This window comes from Pelodiscus sinensis, chromosome 4 (assembly GCF_052426305.1).
Source record: "Pelodiscus sinensis isolate ZL-2025 chromosome 4, ASM5242630v1, whole genome shotgun sequence".
Lineage (NCBI taxonomy): Eukaryota > Metazoa > Chordata > Testudines > Trionychidae > Pelodiscus > Pelodiscus sinensis.
The window spans coordinates 27,915,324-27,937,747 of NC_143055.1; the positions used below are offsets into that span (position 1 = coordinate 27,915,324).

Sequence of the window (22,424 nt, forward strand, 5' to 3'; positions counted from 1 at the left end):
AAGAAGTTTTATCGCCAATTTAATGAATTTTTTTTAAAGACTGCCTTACATTACCTGTTTACTTAGCCTAAAAAATCCTTGTGAATAGAAGTTAAACCTGTTTTTAAGCAATTCTTAGCTTTTGTTTATATTAAAAGAGTGAGACTATCATTATCTGAAAAGAAATCTCCACTGCAGATCTCGGTGTGCTTTGGGCTTTGAACAAGAAACAAGCATTTAATTTTGACATTTTTAAACTTACACAGGAAATGGTGACAGATGATTATGACTGTGATTAACCATTTCCCCTTTCCTGTATTTCTTCTTATTCATTCACTTTCATAAACTTTGACATTTAAAGAGAAATGATTGTACAATGTGTGACAGTCACAATACAAATCTAGGAAAATGGATGCTGGTCTTTCCACACTAAAAAGTTAAGTAACTCCACCAACAATGCATTTGCCATTTTCTTGCTGTGCTTGATTAAATCCATCATACCTGAATCAGGCGGAGGGTTCCACCCACTGAATGATGATGTGCCCTGGCTTTGATTTGTTGCACTTCACACTCTTTTTAGAAATCGTATTTACCATTGGTACTGGCCAACCAGTGAGGAAGGGGCCAAACTGTATTTAAAATCAAGTATTAGAACATCTTAAAACAGTGGTCTCCAGCCATTTTAAGCATGAGATCACTTTTTGAATTTAAGTGTAGTCCCAGATCTACCTCAAATATAAATACCCTTGTCCCGCCTCACTCCTATCCCTTCTCCAAAGCCCCACCCCTGCTCACTCCATCCTCCCTCTCTTGCCCATCCTCCATCACTTTCATCAGGCTAGGGCAGAGGCTTGAGGTGCAGGCTCTGGTCTTGGATTAAGGGATCTGGAGTATGAGAGGGGCTCTGAGCTGCTCTTGGGATGTAGGAGGAGGGTTCTAGGTTCAGGCTCTGAGACAGTGTTTGGATGCAGGGGTGCTCAGGGCTTGGAGTGCAGGAGGGGTTAATGACTGGGGTAAGAGTTCAAGCTGGGGGCTCCAGCAGGGCCCTGCTTATCTCAGGTGGCTCCTGGGTGATGGTGCAGTGGGGCTAACGCAGGCTCACTCCTGCCCTGGCCCTGCACCACTCTCAAAAGCAACTGGCAAATTTTCTCCATCCTAAGTCCTGTTGTGCCCCCTCTCTGCTCCACTGAGAAAGGATACAGAGTGGGAGGGGGCACCTTGACATCAGCACCCTCCTCTCCTTTCCCTGCCCTGCCAAGGCAAAGGGCAGGAGGTGCGCAGCAGTGTGAGGAAGGGCAGCTGAAGTGCCAGTCCTTGATAGCCTCTTGGCCAAACCAGTCAGGATCACCTGCCAGAGGCTCCAAGATCTACCAGTAGATCCCGATCTACTGGTTGGTGACCACTGTCTTAAAAGGTGGTTTTAATTCCATCTGGCCCCCATGCCTGCTGATGGGCTGTAACATGGAAGAGCTGCACTTCATACTTACTTTAGCTGGAGTCATGCATAAGTGCGGTTCCTTAGTGTCATAGAGGCCCCAGCCCCTCAGGGAAACACACAATTCCGAGCCTGAGTCATGTTTGGTAAAAAGCCTCATAAGGCCCCATTTAAAACGTATTGACCTGTAGTGTTTGTGTAAGTAGATCTGAATCAAAGTTCCTCTAAGCTGCATGGTAGTAGCACCCCGCAGCTGCTTAATCAGCTCCGCACAGCCAGGGGGCTCAGAGCTTCATGGATGGAGCTACCTGGCTGGGATAGAGGCACTTCTCCCTCAGGGACATCAGCAGCAAGGAGAGATTTGAGCAGGGAACTGCTTCTGTTGCTGAGGGAGAAGTGCCTCTCCCCTCAGCCAGGTAGCTCCGTGTGCAGAGCCCTGAGCTGCTGGCTAGATGGGGCTGATTAAGCAGCCGCACAGCTTAGAGGGAACCTTGGTTAAATGTATTGTTGGAACTTCTAGTAATGAACTGGGGGAAGGAGGAGCAGACTGTATTTGCACAGCACATTTACTCTGCCTAGGTGTTCAGAGACAGAACAGCTTTGCCAAAAAGATCAGTTTTGACTGGGTTTGGGTTATAATTCTCTTTAGTATTTGTGCTGGTTTTCTTGGACTTCCTCCAGGGGGATGTCCTGACTGGCAGCTACCCTTTTAAACAAGTATTGGAATCTTGGAATTGTTTGAAGTCATCTTCCATCACTGGAGGAAGTGGCATGATGGCTTTGTCTGGGGAAGAATATTAGTTACACGTGGGTGATGTGTCTTCATTGCCCATTTTCCCCTGGGACTATTGTGCTGTTGGTTACCAGTGATTTAGTGGGGACCATAATTCTCTCCTTTGTGGTGAGGAGGATGTGTTGTATTGGGCCTTATATGGTGCCCATGGGCCCAACATAAGCCACTGAAATGGGAAAGGCATAGGGGCACACCCATGCTAGGACAGAAAAAGGTTGGTTTCACTTGATTGTTTTGTTCTTTAGTGTGGTCTGTGCCCCTTTCCCTTGGGGTCCGGTTCAGTGGTGTAGCAAGAAGACTCCTTTATCTTGACTAGTTATCCATAAGTGCTGCTGATACCCTTGGAGAGATTGACTGTTAAAACTGGTGATCTGTCTGTGCCAAGGAGGGGTAATTGTGGTTCTGTTGATATAGTGATGTCAGCATGTATGAGGAATTTTGTAGTACTAATGATGTTGGAACCTTTGTATTACTTTATCGACAGGAAAGTGTGGTCTAATTTGATTGGTGCTGGATCCTTGGTCGTGTTGACTCTGCTTTGTGGACGGTGCTGGGGGTGGCAGCTTAACTGTCTGTGCCATATGTACCAGTTCCATGGAGATGATGTGGAGTTTTAGGTCTTGACTCCTTTTTGGCTTTCGGTGAGAGGTAGTGGGATGGATGCCCTCATTCTCCACCAAAAATGTTATGCTTAAACAAAGCACGCAAGATCTTTTATAGGGGAAAAGACAGTACATCACATTTATTGAGAATACGACAGTTGCATATGCTTTTCAATCATTCACACACAAAAACCATACGCACAGTCCTGCCAGACGATATTATAGTTACCAGCCCAGAGTCTGGATCAATCCAGCCAGCCAGATTGATCACAGAGGGGGAGCTGGGCTCTCTCGGTTGATAGAGCCCATGCTCCTGGAGTTAGTGGCAAGACGAACCCAAAGTTCCATAGCAAGGCACCCTGCTTTTATAAACCTTGTCTCTGTTGAAGTCTATGGATTTCACTGTGTCAGTCTGTGATCAGTTACTGTTATCTTGTTAATATTAATCATTCCCAAAACATCTCCAAGAGGCTCATCCTGTCCTGGATTGTTAATCAGTTGTTTTTAGGGATGCCTTCACCTTTAGAGCTGTCAGTCTGCCAATCTGATCAATTCTTGACCGTGGGTAATCACTGATGGTTCTTCTGATACCTATATGTCTCTTCACAGTCTGTCTTTTACAGTTTGTCTTCACCCCACATTCTCCCCCTTCTCTCTTGACCATCTGGCTCTAACGATGACCTTCGCACCGTATCTCATTCATACAAACAGTCTTTCACAGAGTTACAAACAGCAAAGTTTTATATTAAACAAAAGCAAACAGCATTGTAAATTGCCTTACTAAATTTTGTAATTAAAACAATTCACAGTGAAGGTTTTGGACCTTCAACAAGAGATCCTGTCTCTTTACTTACTAAACGTATACATCTTACTAAAGGGCTTAATTTAAATGTAGTAATGCGTTACCTTACATTGCTACATTATTAAACCTAAAAATACAAATATAAAAAGGATAAAACTTTCAATCCTAACATATGTGGCACGGCTGGTGCCAGAGTTGTAGAGAGAATCATTTTCATTGACTCTCAGAGCCATTGGCAGTTGAGGGGGAGGGGCGCTTTTCATTGTTTATGGCTCCCGTTTTGGAGAGAGAAAGGCTTTCATCTACTTTTCTGAGGAAGATGGAGCCATGCTCCTTGATGGTTCAGACTATGCTAATAAGCACTTCCTGGAGGACCTTTGGTCATCTTTTTCAGAGACTAGGAAAAGTGATTTCTCTGAATAGGATCATCTTCAGGCAGAGGTGCTGCTCTTAGCGGGCTCATGCCTTCAAGTTGCGGTAATGAATACACTTAGAAGGAATGTGCATCTCTCCGAGGCATCTCACATATTGACATAGCAGGAACCACATCTCTTAAAGCCAGGGAAATCTGGTTAATGTTTGAGCCCGGAGGTGGGGTGACCTATAAACTAAGGAGAACTAACAAATCTAAGTATCAAAGAATAATTTTTTAAACTCGCTATGAAACTACAACAAAGGAAAACTTAATTAACTATTTTCTATTTTTTTAAACTCCAGAAAGAAAGTGAATGCACTGCCAAGAGCTCCATCTTCAGTCAAGTAAAGTTGAGAGAGAACTGGGAGGGGAGGAGGGAGGATGGGCCATGTGCGCACACTCAGTGGGATAGATAGGTGCCACAAGACAGCTGGGGCATGTGCATGGCCTGGTTCAGCACGGCTAATGAAAAGCCTCCTATCAACGGCGCTGGGACAAACGGTCACCTGAAATGGAATACCCACAGGGACAGCACTTGAAGAAGCAAGTCAGGTTAACTGATTGGGACATTTCCTGTGAATTTAAGCTGGCAGAATAGCTGAAGAACTGTCAACAGGCCTGAGGGGTTAAAGTTATCAAGGGGATTATCTGAAATATCAAGCCAGTGAAAACCAACAAAAATAAGTCCACCCCTAAAACAATGCGGAAGGAATTTGTGGAAAGCTTAACATGGATGCACAGAGCAGGAATACGGAAGCTGTGGAAGCACTTACTGTGATTACATCACCTCAGGATGGGATGTAGAAATAAAATTTCTAGACACCATTAATGACTGCTTCTTGGAACATCTAGTCATGGAACCTACAAGAGGAGAAGCAATTCTTGATCAAGTCCTAAGTGGAGCTTAGGATCTGGTCCAAGAGCTGAGCTGTTCAGTAATAACCACCATACTGTAATTAATTTAACACGTGTGTGTGTGTGTGTGGGGGGGGGGGGGGGAAGATATACCAAAGAAACCAATCACAGTTGCATTTAATTTCCGCCAAGGGAAATGAGGAGGCTAGTTAAACAGAAATAGAAAGGAATAGTCATATGAATGAAATGCCTGCAAACTTCATGGAATCATTATAAACATACCATAATAGAAGCTTAAACTAAACACATACACCACATTTTTTTAAAGGACCTAAAAATGCCACCATGGCATAACAGATAAGAGGCAGTCAGACACAAAAAGGACAGCTGTTAAAACTTGAAGGTAAATTTTACTGAGGAAAATAGAAAGGAGCATACATTCTGGCAAGTCAAGTGTATAAGTATAATTAGGGAGGCTAAAAAAACATGTGAAGAATAATTAGCAGAAAACACAAAAACTAAACAGCAATTTTTAAAAATATACATCAGAAGCAGGGAGCCTGCAAACAATCAGTGGGACCAATGAATAATCAAGATGCTATTGGAACACTCAGGACAAGACTATAGAGGCAAAGCTAACTGATTTACTTACATGGGTCTTCACTGCAGAGGACTTAGGGAGATTCCCACTCCTGAGCCATTCTTTTATGTGACAAATCTGAGCGACTATCCCAGACTGAGGTGTTAATAGAAGTGGTTTTGGAACAAATGGTTAAATTAAGTCACCGGAACAGATGGTATTCACACAAGAGTTTTGAAGGAACTCAGATATGAACCTAAAGAACAACTAACTGTGGTATGCAACCTATTGCTTAAATCAGCTTCTGTACCAGGTGAATGGATAGCTAATGCTACACCAATCCTGAGGTGATCCTGGCAACGACAGGCCTGTATGCCTAACTTAAATTCAGGGCAAAGTGGTTGAAATTCATGGGTATGATTAGGGTGGGGCAGAGAGCCATTGTCTTCCCCAAACAGGCAAAATGTGGATACTATGTGCAAATGTGGTCACACGCTACTGTCCATCCCATGTGGATTTCTGCAAGCTCTGTTCAGCTTGCCAGGAAGAGTGGTTCGGGGGGAGGGGTGGGCAGTTCCATCATTCCCACACTACACCCCCTCCAGCACTTTTTGGCCACTCTCCTTGGCAGAATAGAGATGCTTCACCTTTTAGTGGTGTAGTGATAGAAATGTAGCCGTGTTAGTCTGGTGTGGCCGAAACAAAACACAGGACTATGTAGCACTTTAAAGACTAACGAGATGGTTTATTAGATGATGAGCTTTCGTGGGCCAGACCCTGATCTGAGGAAGTGGGTCTGGCCCACAAAAGCTCATCATCTAATAAACCATCTCGTTAGTCTTTAAAGTGCTACATAGTCCTGCTTTTAGTGGTGGCCGCTGTAATTGGACACGGCCCCTCATTGGGTCTTAGTGCCTGTCATTATTGGCTTTTACAGGTGCCCTGCATGGCCATCACTCTTTTCCCTCCCTGTACAATGGTGAGTGCCCAGTGAGACACAGGACAATGGGGTGGGGAAATCAACGAAAGGATGTGGTGAAAAGGGATGAGATAGGACAGGAGGGAGGAGGATGGGAAAGAGGACAGTGGGAGAGCAACATGGATGGGGAAGAGCAGGGAAATGGAGAGAGGGAAACAGGATCCCAGCCTGCAGAATCCCTTTGGCAGCAGCAGCAGCTGGTACCAGAGTGTCTGCAACTCCCATGCTCAGGTCACCATCGGGACAACAGTTGGGGCTTCCTCTGTTAAGCCAATCCAGCCTCCCATCTACCACCAGCAGCCCCATTACCACTTCAGGTACGGGTGGAGAGCCAGTGAAACAGACCTTAGCATATGCATGCACACTGTCGTTCTCCCCCTACCCCCCCAAATATAGTAGTCAAATCATGCCTATGTTGAAGCTACAGTACAGATCAGACTGATTAATATGATCTGTTGGGGGAAGAGTCAAAAAGGCTTTTGTAAAGGGAAATGCTGCCGTAAGTGTCCAAGGCTGGGAAATAAGCGAAGATCCTGCCTGGGATAAATAACTGTTTAAAAGACAGGAAATGAAGGGTATGAAAAACTAGCTAGTTGTCACAATGGAGAGAAGTACATAGCAAGGTTCCCCAAGGCTTTGTACTAGGATCTGTGCTGTTCAGCATATTCGTAAGTTATCTGGAAAAAGTGATAGCGATATAGCAAAGTTTATAGAAGATATAAAATTACTCAAGATAGTTAAGGAGAACAAAATGGCAGATAACATTCAATCTTGATAAATGCAAAGGAATGCACATTAAAAAACATAATCCAAGTTATACACAGAAAATTATAGGGATCTAAATTAGCTTTTACCACCCAAGAAAGATCTTAGGAGTCCTCATGGATGGTCTCTGAATACATCTGCTCAACGTGTAGCAGAAAAAAAAAATCCAATCTTAGTAACTCTTCGGAAAGGCATAGGTCAGAAGACAAAATATCACAATGCCATTGTATAAATAAATCAAAACACAAAATTATTGCCAGGGGATGGATGGTGTAAAGGCCCAAAGTGTAACTGATTAAAAAAATAATGAGCCATTGCTGGACCTATCCACAATGAACTTATTAGCCAAAATGTCAGAGATGCAACTCTATACTTCGGTTGTCCCTAAACCTCCAACTACTAGAAGTTGGGACTGGATGATCATTCAAGAAATTGCCTGTTCATGCCCCCTGAAACATCTTGCACTAGCCACTGTCAAAAGACAGAATACTGACCTAGATGGACTATTGGTTCGAGACAATGTGGCCATTCTTATGTTCAAAAAATACTAGAACTGTAAGGGCACTCGAGAGGTCATTGAGTCCAGTCCTATACCACTCTCAGTAGGACCAACCACCACCACATAGATCATCCCTGATATTTATCTACCGTCATCTTTAAATAGCTCCAATGATGGAGATTCCACAACCGCCCTAGGCAATTTATTCCAGTGCTTAACTGCCCTGACAGGAAATTTTTCCAAATGTCCAACCTAAACCTCCCATGCTGCAATTTAAACCCATTGCTTCTTGTCCTATCATCAGAAGCTAAGAAGAATTTTTCTCCTCCTTGTAACAGCCTTTTAGATTCTTGAAAGCTATGATGTGCCCTTAGTCTTCTCTTTTCTAAACTAAACAAACCCAATTCTTTCAGTCTTCCCTCATAGCTCATGTTTTCTAGACCTTTAATCATTTTGTTTTCTTCTTTGTTGTTCATTTTAAGACATCTGCACTGAAAAACCCAAAGTGGAGACCTACTGTCAGATGAAGAGAATTAAAAGCTACAGGTTGCACCTCCCTGGTCTGGAACCATTTGCCGGGCCAGGGAAGATCAGGCCTCCTGGCTCTTGCCTCCTCCCTGGGTTCTCCTCCCGGGCCCCACCACTGCTGGCTCCACTGGCTCTGTAAGCTGCCGGCCCACCAGACTCACTCTGCTCCTGTCCACCAACAACTTCTGCCACTGGGGCTCTCTGATCCAGGAGCTATCTGGTCCTATGGGATCACAGCTGTTGCCAGACCAGAGAGGTTCAATGTGTACTAGCCAAATTAAGCCCCGCTGGTATAAATGGATATTACTCCACTGCAGTATTCCCTCTAAGGAGTGTGACTGCGTGGCCATGCACAAACAATTCTAAGGCCACCCCACCTCCTTCGCAGAGCCGTGCAGCAATACTCACCTTCCTGCTGAATCTGGAAGGTGAGCGGTGTGGCTGCTCCCCCAGCTGCCGCCAGATGGCAGGCTGGGGTAGGGCGGGGATGGGCCTCGGGCCGTTTTGGGGGGCCACACTACATGATGGGTGGGTTCCAGTGCTGGAGGATTAGAGCCACAGGTGGGCAGGTTGCTGCACTACGGGTTAGAGCTGTGGGTGAACTGCTGCTCCAGGGGTCGGAACCACGGGCAGATGGTTGTCTGCTGCCACCAAAGATCAGAGCCAAGGCTGTGTGGCAGGTGGGCTGGTGACTGTTGCTAGGATACTTAGGCCCCAATTCTGGCAGCACAGACTTCTATGCTCACACCATCATACTGATGTCCCTTTGCACATTGGAACCTTCCTTGACCATAGGTATGATGAAACATTTTCACCTTTCTCTTACTCATTTGGAATTAGCTACAGCCAGAGGATGCTAGGCTAGATGAACCATTCATTCATTTCTGCCTCCAAATAGGAAAATAACTGGGTTTTGCTGTGTTTTGTTTTAAATGAGATGAATGGAGAAATAAAGAAAATGTAGGGTTTTTTTCTGAAACCGAGGGGAGGGGGGGGGGAGAGAGAGAAAGAGTGCCCAATGAGTGTTTTGGAAATATTTTTACTTTAAATAAGGAAAGAAAAAGTCCTAGTGAACAATCAGTAGCAGCACAAGTATAATATGGTGTTTTTTTATTATAGCAATTCCATTTGTTTTTAAACTGAAAAGTTTGGGGGAAAAGGCTGAGACTAAAATTCAAAACAAATACTGAAGATTGGAGTGCCTAAGTGAATGTTCCTACACAACATGGGTGGGTGGGTAGCTGTGGCCGGGGGTTGAGGCCATGGCCATCTTGCGGGGTAGCTGGGGCTGCATGGCTCAGCCCCTGCGGGGAGGGAGGAAGCTGGGTAACCCTCTCCGAAGAGCACTAGTAAAGTGTGCCCAACTGTACAACATTGATTATATACTTGATTGGCCAAACACATTGGCTATGTCTACACTCACGGCTTCTTGCGCGAGTAATATGCAAATGAGGCTAAGCGTGGAATATTGCTGAGCCTCATTTGCATACCTAATGAGGCACCATTTTTTTTCAGAAGAGGCTCTTCTATTACTTGACAGGAAGTACAGCATTGCGCAAAAGGGTTTTTCTTGCGCAAGAAGGGGCAGTGTAGACCCTCCTTGCGCAAGAGCCTTTTCTGAAAAAAATGGTGGCTCATTAGGTATGCAAATGAGGCTCAGCGATATTCCACGCTTAACCTCATTTGCATATTACTTGCACAAGAAGCCGCGAGTGTAGACATAGCCCTAGTCAGCATTGGTTGTTGGCTTTGTTAGTCATGTGTGTGGCATTTTAGAGAGACATGCATCACAAGGCGAGGCTTTTGGAATGCCACATATTTGCAGGGGCTACAAGCATGGATCAGATGGCTAGGCTAGGGGGCCCATGGCCCAATCTGTCAATATATGTTAGCTACCATTGTGTGTAGTCACATGAACAGCCTCTTACATTAAAACTATTCACTGCAATAGGCAAAGTGCCTATTGTTAAGAATTCACAATATTTTAAAATAACTGAGGTTGTAGTGTGCCTGCATACTTAGATATGTAATTTATATTACATTCTGCCATACCAACTATTTAGACATTATGACCTCCCTGATATTCTCGTACCAGCATTCTACTATATATACACAGATTCTCCAAAGTCAGGCAATATGGCTTAATGTTTGTAAAACCACATTTACAAATACTGTTTATTATTTGACGGTGCTCTATGTATCCTTAGAAGCCTCACAATAGTGATAAAACAGTGACTTGCTTTTCTCATGCCCTAGAACCATTCTGCACTCCAGCAGCACAAAGGTACCCTGAACGCAGTCATCTCACTTCCCTACTTGGGTCTTATTCCCAATGTAGGTAGGGGACTCGATATCTTTCTTAGAGCCAATGAAATGGCTCTGTGGTGCCCCTTCCTACAGCTCCTGGAATAGGGGCATTCTGGAGGAAAACTAGAGCCATGCTGAAGTGTGCTTATTCTTGGTCGCCTATAACATCTATGGACAGTGCAGATTTAGAGCAGCCTTGAGGCAATCTAGCATACTGAAAACTTTGCAGTATTAATTTTCTTTTTAATTGACTTCCTATTAAATAAGTATTTAAAATCATGCACCTTGTTAATTAGAATATTAAAACAAGGGCTTTCTTCCATAATATTTTAAAATATATATGCATAAGATATTTGTTAATACCAAGGGTGCCACAGTGGCGCACATCTAAACAAACACATACAACCTCAATATTTGTGCACAAGACAAAACTCGCTCCGCTCATGGATGGAAAATCTTGGAGGGACCACTGCTCCACTGAAGTCAATGCAGACAAAGCAATGTATTGAAAGGAAGACAATAGACTGTGCAATATATCCTGGACTCAGGGCAATGATTAATGAATTAATGTGGAGAAAGCAGAGATCCCAGCACTTTGCTTCCAGGACCAAAGGACAGAAGAGATGACTTGGGAGTAAAGTTGTTTTCTCTCAATATGGACCTCATCGCTCAAGATCAAGGTAGTGAGTTTAAAGGGTCTGAAAAGTACAAATGTTGGACCCAAATCAAAGTGGGCATTTGCTGATAGTCATGACCAGCTCAAATGCTTGAGGCATTTGCCTTCTGGACCAGCTTCTTAGTACATTTCTGGGGAATTGTGAGGGAAATCAGGAAATCATTGGGGCATTCACATTAGTGAAGCAAAATTCTGAACTCACCACACATGATTAAGTGGACAACTTCATCTGGAGTGGATGTTACAGGCTATTGAAAATAACCTTCATACTTACAGAAGCAGTTGGTATGAAAGTGACTATTGAGGTGGTATTGCTTTTTGAAGAACTGAAGTGCCAGCAATGAACTTTGTTCTAGCAGCTTTGAACATCACCTACATTATCCATTGTCTAACAATAGAATAGGTTTCAACAGTTGCTGTTCCACCAGCTCACATGGGCCTGTTGAAATGGCAAATTTCAAGAGATCTTACTGAGAGCACTTTGAGATATAGGAATTGTGAAAATCTAATGTAAACAAGCCCTTACAAACTGAAGACAATTAGGGAAGCTAAATATGAATTTAGAAGCCTTTTATGAGTATTATCCCCCAGCAAATTCCCTTCAGCCCCACTAGGCACTTGTCTTTCTAGAACTGGCACAGGGTAGTCTTGTCTTTGGAACTTGCTTCCTTTGTTGTTGTGCCACAGCATCACTCCATCAATCTTCAGGGCATTACGGCTTTCATTCTGCAGTCAACCTCCAGTCAGAAAAGCACTTAAGCATGTGCTTAACTTTCAGCGCGTGTTTCAGTCTCGTTGACTTCAGTAGGACTTAAACATATGCTTTGATGCTTTGCTGAACTGGAGCTAAGACAAATGTTAAAACAATTAAGAATATTCAGTGAGGCTGAACAATTTAAACAGTTCACTGGAGGGTTGTTTTAATTTCAATTTCAGGACATGGATTCTCTTAATGAGTTGTTCAAACTACTTTTGTAGTAAATGTAGGATACCTAGATGATGTGATATAGAGGATCTATAAAGGGACTGATTCTGCAAACCATTACTCATGTGAATGTCTATCCCAGTCAACGGTAAATACAATAAAAACAAATGCACAGTGACAATTAAGAAATTTAAAGATATAACAAATAGTGCAACTCAGGTTTTGGGAAACATTTTATAATTTATATATAAAATCTCAGTAAGAAACCAAGTAGAATATCTGACAGATATATATGCCTTACAATAACAAATAAAAAACCCACAGAATGCTTATTTTAATTATAAAACATAAGAATATGAACAAAACATTTTAAAATAATCTCAGATTATTTGGCAACTCATATCATTACAAGAGACAAATTTGATCATAAGAAAAGCTTAACTTTATGTAAAACTTAACTTGAACATTTGCTCGTATGAGAGTTAATATATATTAAAAAGAGGATTCTGGAAATAATACCAAATTCTACTTTTTTAATACTTGTGTATAAAATGTAACATAAAATGCTGAAGCGCCATAGTTATTTGAAGTTAAATATCACTTCTATGGGTCCCTCTTCATTGAAAAAGACAAATACTGAAAGAGTAGTTAAGTTGTGAAACAAAACATAGCAATTTGTACTTGAGAATAGTTTTGGCAGAAATGTTCTCAGTAAACCTAAACTAGTACTAATTACTACTGTGAGGTTGGTACTAGATTCAGAGATGAAAATGTTATCTGAAAATGACATTGTCTATTTTGTACATGTTTATGAATGTGAACAGATAAGGAAGAGCATCCCCCCTTTACTATGCTATTCTACTTCAATACATGCGAAAGAATACCAACTGTCATAGCATATTTCAGAGAACTTCAGATTTTAGACAGCCTTTCTAATGGCTGCATAGAATTTAAAATATCATTAATAAAACCTAAGGTATTTACTAAAGTTTACAGACCAGTCCTCTCCATACAATAAATAAAATGTTCATCGTTGATTAGATTAATACACAGTAAAATACAACCTATTTTTACAAGTTTATGTACAAAGAATATTAGTAGGCCCTTGGTGCCTGGTAGATTGGAAGCATCTGTATTAGCATGTCACACTGGGAAATCCCAACTTTCTGAGTCACCGTTAATATATGGAATTACTTTGTTTTTCTTTCAAATACAAAGTATACTTACTTTAAATCTGTATAATATTAAATATAAACAAGTTTGTAAAGCTGTTTAAAATGTAACTTAAGTTCTGCACCTATTAACTTAGAGCTCAGAAACAAGCACATGCAAATCTCTTTGCTTTAACGCAACTGAATGAAACAAAAACAGAGACCTCGCTCTTATTTTTGAACTTTTCCATGAATTCTCTCAGATGGTAACAATTATCGCTTTGTTTTCTTTAATGGTGTTTCGTCCACTTTCAGCTGGCCTTTTCTGCGTACCACTGGTGGGCTTGCTTCCCTTTTACGCTTGCTAGCAGCCTGCATCTTTAACCTAGAAGTTATAACAATTATTAATAATGCATTGAATTTTTATAAGAGTTGATATTTTCTAAGGGGTTTTAGGCTCACTTGCTTAGAGGTACACTCCTGCAGTTGCCCCATCCCAGGGAAAAAATGCCAGGAGAGATGATATCTCACATCACCCCAGTGCACAACATCTCCTTAAGTTGCACAGCACATAGGGGAACCATGCCTGCTACACTCATCCTTATAGTCATCCAGTTATGTTGGCTGGTGCAGAGAAGGTGGATGGTGAGACCATGGTCCCTTGTCTTCCCATTTTTTTGGAGAGTTCAGGGGATTGGCTTGTGTCCCAGAATGACACAAGCAAGGTTCAAGTTTTCACTCATGACAGTAAAAGAACAGCAATTGTAGCGCATGTCTCTTGTGCAGGAAAGGGCATAATGGGAAGGCACCTTACTCATTCCCCTTTGTGTGTACATGTATAGGCCAATCATACACCAGGCCTAACCACACGTGACATTGGCCCCAAACTACTGGCCAAGTATTACACACAGTACTTGATGTAAAGTAAAATGAAGCCTTTTAACAGTTGGTATATAACATGTGCTTGCCACTATTACTGCTAATTATTTAAGCAGTATGTGTGCTCCCAGTGCCACACAGTGGAGGAATACTAGTCAAATATAAACTTAAAACAACAACAAAAAGTCCTGTAGCACTTTAAAGACTAACAAAACATGTAGATGGTATCATGAGCTTTCGTGGGCACAGCCCACTTCTTCAGATCTGTTCTTCATCTGAAGTGGGCTGTGCCCACGAAAGCTCATGATACCATCTGCATGTTTTGTTAGTCTTTAAACTGCTATCAGATTATTTGCTGTTTTTTAAGTTTATCCTGTACAGACTAACTCGGCTACCCCTCTGAAGCTACTGAAATATAGGCCTCTGTAAAGGTAAACAATTATTTGTATCCTTTATTGCTCCCATATGACACAAACACAGCCTCAAACTTAAAAATGGAAAAAAATGCTTCCCCCCTTCTCCTCTGCCACTGTTATTTTTTAAAAACTTGAAATATTAGAAATCTCAATGGCTCCTTTCCCAAGTTCATCTGACAAAGTGGAGAATCTGAATATGTCACATTCTGCTGTAATCGAAGCTGCAGCTCAGATTAAAACCTTGTGTGACACTGTTGCTCAGGCTCTCCCAAATGCTTTTTTTGCGCTTTGCAGTTGGGGATTGTAGTAAATTATAGATCTAGAAAAAAGGACCAAGTTAATAGTATCCAAAACAAACAGTAAAAGATACTTCTATTTTCATACTTACTGTGCCAATGGAGGAGACTTGCTAATTTTTGCCTCACTAGGCAACCTCTTTTTTGCTGCTGAATTTTGGTGTTTTCTAGGAGAAACAGAGCTTGGACTGTTGCCTTTAGAAGCCGCACGGGTAGTTGGCTTGCTTGGCTGTTTTCTGAAATGTTACCAGAAAATGTTATAAAAATTATGATTAATTTAGCAAAATAATCAAATCATATTCAGCACACATGTAATAAGTACAGGAAATTAAACTACATGGCATTTACAACGGGTGGATCAATACTGTCAATGCAAAATGACATCGGCAAGTTTGGGATCAAATAATACATTTTAAAAACATTCAGAATTGAGATTTGTACTTTATTCTTGCACTGATCTTTAATATTAAATTATGCCCTGTGTAATTAAGCTGCATCGACTGTTCCTCTTTGGTGATGATGGTGGCACGATATCACTGTTTGACACCATATGGGTACTGAGAGTGTGGGGATCGGAAGCACATCAGAGATGTGCATGATAAAGGAATCAGGGCTGACCTAGAAGGTGCCAGTGATCTCTGTGCCAGGAAGGAGCTTGATGCTCCCTGCTCTAGTCATCAGAGTCAGCAATGGCCCATAAGAGTTTGGGGCATTTGGAGTGAAATTAAGTCTGGATGCTGTGAAAGCCCCCGATTCAAAAATAGTGTCAAGACTGTTGGTACCACTGTGACTTGCAGGTGTTGGTAGAGGGTCCAGCACTGGACTCAATAGTGCCCCCAAGGAGCCAGGGATGAAAGAGTGACCTTACATGGGTCACACTGTGCTGCCTTCTCTATGCTTATCCTTTTTGTGCATGTGTGGGTGCTCTGTCACTGTCCTGCTTTTTTGTGTCTCTTGCTTGGCATAGAGGTGGTGAAAGGTTCTGCGAAGAGCACGGTGCCAGAGGAGGGCTTCACACCAAAGCCGAAGTAGTTGGTGCAGAATCAGAGCAGCTTGGCTCTGAGGCTGGTTTAAGAGCAGCTTCCATTAGGATAACCTTGAGTCATATTTCTCTTTTTAGTACAGAGTCTAAAATCCTAACAATCTGGCACTTGTCCCTCACCTGAGTTTCTCCCAAACATTTCAAGCACATGGAGTGCACGTCACTCATGGGCATAGGTTTGCTGAGGTGGCAAAAGGTTTGAAGACCAGAGACTGCGGCATACCTGGCCCCTGGGAAGAAAGAAAGTCCCTCAAGGATAGTTAGTCCCTATCTACACTGCCACTAAATTATAATCTCTATGCACACTAAAGTTTATCTGGTCTTGGGTGTGCTGATGTTGGCAGTATAGATAACTTCTTTAGTGAAATTCACAGACAATAAATAACAATTGTGTGACTGTTCCTTTGTTCTAAGACCTTGAGGGCCAGTGAGTATTACTGTTAAAGGTGTAGTCTATCAGTAAAATCCCATAAAAGTAAAAATGAGAGGTGTTCAGAAAGGAAGCCAAGATGATGATTACTAGAATCCCAGCAAAGATAATGGTGTCAAAGTATTTTGTTACTGAAATGGAACCAAGATAGGGCTCAATTTCTGCCCTGGAAGGCAGCAAAAGAAAGACTTGAATCTTTGCCCCAGACTCTGAGAAATCTCTTTATGAGGAAGACTATAAACAGAGTCCTGAAATTAGTTCCTATATGCCTTATACAGATAAGTGAGTTTTGGGACTCTTCAGGTCTTCTTGATTTTTGAGAAGAGAGACTGTCCATCCAAGCTTGCTGATATAATAATAGATGACTGTCTAAATGTCTGCTTCAATCATAACTATATTTTGATATACTAAGTTTATGAATACTCCAATTTTGTACATGCCTTCATCTACAGGACTTTTATATAAAGTTGTACTTGGTCTCTCCAGAAGACCCATTCCCTTTATTTGGGCTCTTCTTCACAAAAATAGGACTGCTACAATTTGTATTACAATAGTTTGGCAGGTCTTTCCATGATGAAAATTTTCCTTTGCATTGCTACAAGACAGAATACTTTGGAAGCAACCAATTTTCCCAATTCAGCAAGAATGTATGGCTTGTGGAACATAGGAGTGTGTGTATGATCACTACAATTGCCATCAAGCTGAACATCCACAGCATGGTCCTTGAGGAAACTTGCTTACTCAGGCAAATTCTTCTTGTCACCTCCATGATGTCCTGCACTTTTTACAGGGTGAATTAAAACTTTTAGATAAGACATGTTTATCAGTATTCCTATATACACTACAAGAGGAAAAAATAATGTAAGGGGATTTTAGATCTATGAACCTATTAACAGCAGCACTCGAATGGTGGCAAGAACAGAGCCTTCGATCCTTTGTGCACTATTATTCCTGATTAACTCCAATCAAATAGACAAGGATAAAAAATGCACTCTCATTCCATACAGATATGTATCTACGACCATTAAGCATTTCAGAGTCACATAATGCATGCATACCAGGCCAAAAGGCCTGTTATGGTGTTGCTATGTCATTGCTAGAGCCAAATGCAAAGAAAGCCATTGCTTTGTACTCGGGATACTCATAAAAGTTATATCAGCATAACTACATTGGTCAGGGTGTGAACTGCCATTGTAGATGCAACTATGGGGATGGAAGAGTGCTTCTGTTACCATAACTAATGTTTGGGGAGGCAAAGCTCTTATACGAACAGAAAAATCTCTGTTAATGTAGGCTGTTTCTACACTTGGAGGTTATGCTGACAGCTATGGTTACATGGACTGGGTAGAAGAGAGACAACCTTAGAGTTGCAATTTGTAGGCCAACCTGTTGAGCAGCTGGGATTTTTAACAGTAGTATTACTGTCCTGTTATGCAGTGCTAACAGATTTTTCAATATCAAATAATTTTTTTAAATAGAGAGGTTAGTCAACTGTGTGTGTCTCTTTTAAAAGATTTTGCTACGAGTTTTCTATTACTAGTTAGCTGAATATTACCTTTGAGCCTCTAATCTTGTGGCTGATCTAGTAGTGGCTCCAGAATGTGCTTCATCATCATCATCATCATCAGCAGCATCTTCATCTTCTTCCTCTTGTTCTTTCACTTCATCTTCAGAAGCAGATGCCAACTTCCGACGTTTTTTTTCCGGCTCCAGTGTTTCTGTTCATGAACATTTTTACATGTGTTATAATTTCATGAAAGGCCCTTCAAAAGGATATAGACACTTAGTTTAGAAAAGGCATTTAAAATGGGACTTGTGAGCAGAATAAGTAATTTTCCATTTCCTTCAGTCTTCAACACTTTTAATTCACACTTGTTTGACTTAATCTCTCAAAACACATTTGCAATAGTTTACTTTTGCAGTTCACAGCCAGAATTCATAAAAAAATCATGGAGGTTTATAGAAGCATCTGGGATGTACCAATTCTGACATGAGATTACAGCAATTTACACATATTTACATAATATTTACACTAGCTGTAACCCAATGATTTTTTTCCAATGAAAGGAAAACATAATAAAGCGGATCTTGTTACATCCTAATGTACACCTAGACGCTGCAAACTCTTTACTTTGTTAAGAGCAGCACAATTTTATGTCTTACCAGTTTCCTCTGATGGAATCACAGAACATTTGGGCTTTCTTCCTCTTCGACGCACAATCATTTCTGCTTTCCCTGCTTCACTCTCCTGAGGTAATGAAATGAAAGCAAGAAGGATTAATTAAATTTGAGAGAGTGGGCCATTTTTCAGTACACTGTTTAGAGGTTTTTAGTAAAAATGCTTGCACTTACATTAGCTGTTTCTTTCTTATTAGACGTGTCTTTGGCTAAAAGAAGAAACAATGTAAGAATGCTACACAAATGTAAAACTGAACTTCAATTCTCTTTACTAATCAAGCTTTTTTGAAAGGAAGTTTTCATATGTAGTTTGCTGGCTTTGTATAAACATCACCAAAGCAGTCTGAAACACATTTAAAGGCTCTCTTTCCTGCAGGGATGCCAACCAACAGTAAATAAAAGACAGGGTCTTTTTTTTAAAGAGAAGCTATATTCATTAAAAATATTCAGGCCTTTAAAATTAAGATTTTGTATGCCACATGACACTATATTATTAAATTTATTGATTTAAAAATCAGTAGTAAATATCATTCTACTTTAATGAAAAAGCAGAACTATTTGAATGTTTCAATTGTTAGTTAACAGACAAGGATGGTACCAACAGAAAAAATTAGAAGGTTCAGGGCCTGACTTCAACTCTTGCATACATCAAAAGGAACTATTCATGTAAAGTTAGACTAGATCTTTCATTTAATACTCCTGAAAGACTGAGCCGAATGTTTCAAAAATGCATATGCAATCTCCGTCATGCGAACTGTCCTAGAAGCAGCTCCCAGGCCTGTAAGGGAAACCATGTGCTGTCACAGTAGTAGATACTTACAACCTCTAATTTTGGCCTGCCCAACTCTATGTTGGAACAAAATGTCTACTCCATTCATGCCAAGGAATTCTGCCAGTTGGCACCGTCTTCTTCATGGTGCAGACAGAAATTCCTCGTAACAGAAAGAAGGCGACTCATGATGAAAGCCAATTCTTGTGCCTTTTTTCCTCCTTCTGCAGAGCTATTATCTCATCCCTTACAGTATGCAAAGAGAGCAAATCCCACTTATAAGCCTCGACTTTGCCAATTTGGCCGGGCTAAGCTTGATCATCCTGTTCATTAACCTGCTTACCTGTCAGAGCATATGTAAAAATGATGCCTATCATTCCAAAATAGTAGTCTGTATGAGCAGAAACACACACTTAAACTATAAATACACATTTAAATGTGTTGGATTTAAGTCAATAAAATTAATAAAAAAGCTTGATTTGTGAGTGAATGAAGTTTATTATGAACATTCAAAGACCTGCATAATTATATTTAACAAACATCTAACAAAAATGTATGAGATTGGTCCTTCCATTAATACAAATATTTCATGCAAGACTTCTAATGATAAAATGAATGATAAAATGTGAAAACAGTTCATTCATTTTGCAGTGTTAAACTGTGAATACATTAATGTTTCAGTACATTTTATAATATCTCTTACAAAACAGCTGTGTTAAAAAGTACCCCATCAGGCAGCTAATCTTCCTTTAAAATACAGAATGGCAGAATCATAGGAATGAAACAGACCTCAAGAGAGCATCTAATCCATATAGTATGGATACTATAGCTTTGCTATAATGTGTCAATAAAAGTGTATAAACAAGCTGTACCCTGAACCTGTACAATAATCATAAAAAGTCATGATCCAGTAACAACCACTATAATTGGTGCAAAACAGTTTCAGGTATAAATCCATTATCACATGCTCGTAACTTTCTGAACATTCTTGTGACATTTATAAAGTTTTGCCCAAAGAAGCTCATTTTTGGGAAGATAGCAAGAATTTTGAATCAGCTATGTTTTTCTCTCCTGTTAACATAAGGTCCTAAATCCTACTTCCCAATCTGAGTTTCTCCCTAGTATATCTGCATGCAGATAACCATTTTTAAGCCAGACTTTAAATTACAAACATAGCATGGAACTAACCTCACTGAAATGTAATGGCTTGCTTAGGTTGGAAGTTAAAAAAACCCCCTATTTTTATTTAATAGTTAAATTAGTTTGAAAACAACACTTGGGCTATGTGAAGTACGAAAACAAAAAAATCATTTAATAAAACTCCCCTTGACAGTGGAGCATACAGAAAATTATATATTGGTCAGAAACTGGTTTACTAAGACCACTGCCTATTATACTGACCATTGTTGCCTTGTACATCTCTCTTGATCTTGGTATACCTACCTTTTGATCCCATTTCCATAGAAAGTGAAGTTAGTTGAGCAAAGGAAGGGTAAGGACTTATTTTTCTATTTCTATTTTAACCTCCTAACCTTAATATTTGCAATTTTGGTATCTGATTCATATAAAGAAATGGAAGCAATAATGGAAACAAGTCCTACAGGATCAAAAGAGAATAACCTAGTTGCTATCTTTATATAATCAGGGATAGATATGTTTCTACTAAATTCATTTATTACATTCTATAGAGAGGACAGATTGATGAACGCAGAGGTAAACCTCCAGATGGACACTTCAGAACTTTTTGGAAGAAAAGCTTTTATAAGTCTCTGCCATTTCTTCCTTGTTGATCCACTAAGGTAGATGGGTAATGTATTTGCTTACCTGTTTGAGAAAGCTTTCCTCTAGTTGCAAAGGTTGGAGATGGTTGAACCTAAAATTAAAAAAGCCCAGGACATTTCTTAAAGGACTAGAAAACCTGGCAATAGATTAGCAAGCACTAAGATTTATTTCCACTGATATAAAAGCATGTTTCCCAAACTAGAAACAATAGAAAAGTCTGACTGACATAGAATATTTTATATCTAATTTCTTGTAGCATCACTGGTCTGCATTTATTCTACATATGACTGGACAAAAGTTTGGAAAAATTTATTTGTCAAGTTAGTCCACAGACAACTCAAAGTACAGTAAACTTCTAATAATCCAGCTCCTTTAGGACCCAGGGGATGCTGGATTATCAAATATGCCATCGGACGGGGGGGAGGGGGCGGAAGGAGGAGGTGGAGGGGTGCGCGCTATGAGGGGTTGGGGTGGAATGGGGGGGGTGCGTCCCTCAGCGCTGCAGGACCAACCCAGTAGCACCCCAGCTACTCTGCCCCAGACTTCCCCAAGTCAGCCGCTGCTGAAACTGACTTGTGTCTGACTCCAGGAAGTCTGGGGCAGAGCACCCTAGCTGCTCTGCTCCGGGCTTCCCGAAGTCAGCCGCTGGTCAGTTTCAGCAGTGGCTGAATCCAGGAAGCCAGGGGCAGAGCAGCTCCAATTGTCTGGCTGCCCGGAGCATTTCCGGTTTCCAGATGGTACCGGACCATTAGGAGTGCCGGACCATCAGGAGTGCCGGACCATTGGAGTTTTACTGTACAAGTATTCAAACATGTATTTCACACCTTGGAATGCTATTGCTGTAATTCTTACTGAAAACAACCTAGACCACAAAGTTACTGCTCACACATCTGGTCCTTTTAGCTTAAATACAAATTGAAATCCCCTATACTGAAACACCCAATAAAAATATAGGGATCACTCAAACCAGATTTTTAACTAAATCATCTCTTCTACATTTCAGGCACTCAATACTTAGATGCACCGAGTTCACTATTGGAACAAACAGGATGGCAAAAATGTTACTAAGACTTTTTCCACTTTCTTGATACTTAGGCCAAAATGACCACAGCATAGGTTATAAGGGCATACAAATATCTGTAATCAGTTTGAGTTGTCATGTAAGATTTTCTGTAAAAAGTTTGATATTTTTACAGCTATTACAATTTTTGAAAGAGAATTTTACATCTACAATGCTGGATTTAAAAAAAATATTACTAGACTACTAGATACCACTACTGAGTTCCTATTGGTTAGAATATTTTTATGTTCACAGAAATAGATTACTATATTAAATTACAT

General features: G+C 40.8%; 1 protein-coding gene across 3 annotated transcripts in view; it reads right to left on the reverse strand.

Moving 5' to 3' along the window:
• Positions 1-12,348: 12,348 nt before the first annotated feature.
• BOD1L1 (biorientation of chromosomes in cell division 1 like 1) overlaps positions 12,349-22,424 on the reverse strand; it is a 60,968-nt gene continuing 50,892 nt past the window's right edge. For 2 of the 3 annotated variants that reach the window (XM_075930721.2, XM_075930719.2), the window contains exons 22-27: positions 21,126-21,174; positions 18,707-18,741; positions 18,518-18,602; positions 17,910-18,072; positions 14,975-15,118; positions 12,349-13,676 (exon numbers count right to left, since the gene is read on the reverse strand). In XM_075930721.2, the coding sequence (XP_075786836.2) occupies positions 13,565-13,676; positions 14,975-15,118; positions 17,910-18,072; positions 18,518-18,602; positions 18,707-18,741; positions 21,126-21,174 (588 nt within the window). In that variant the 3' untranslated portion in view covers positions 12,349-13,564. Of the gene's footprint in view, positions 13,677-14,974; positions 15,119-17,909; positions 18,118-18,517; positions 18,603-18,706; positions 18,742-21,125; positions 21,175-22,424 lie in introns of those variants that run through there. The other variant, XM_075930722.2, reaches the window with a different exon arrangement.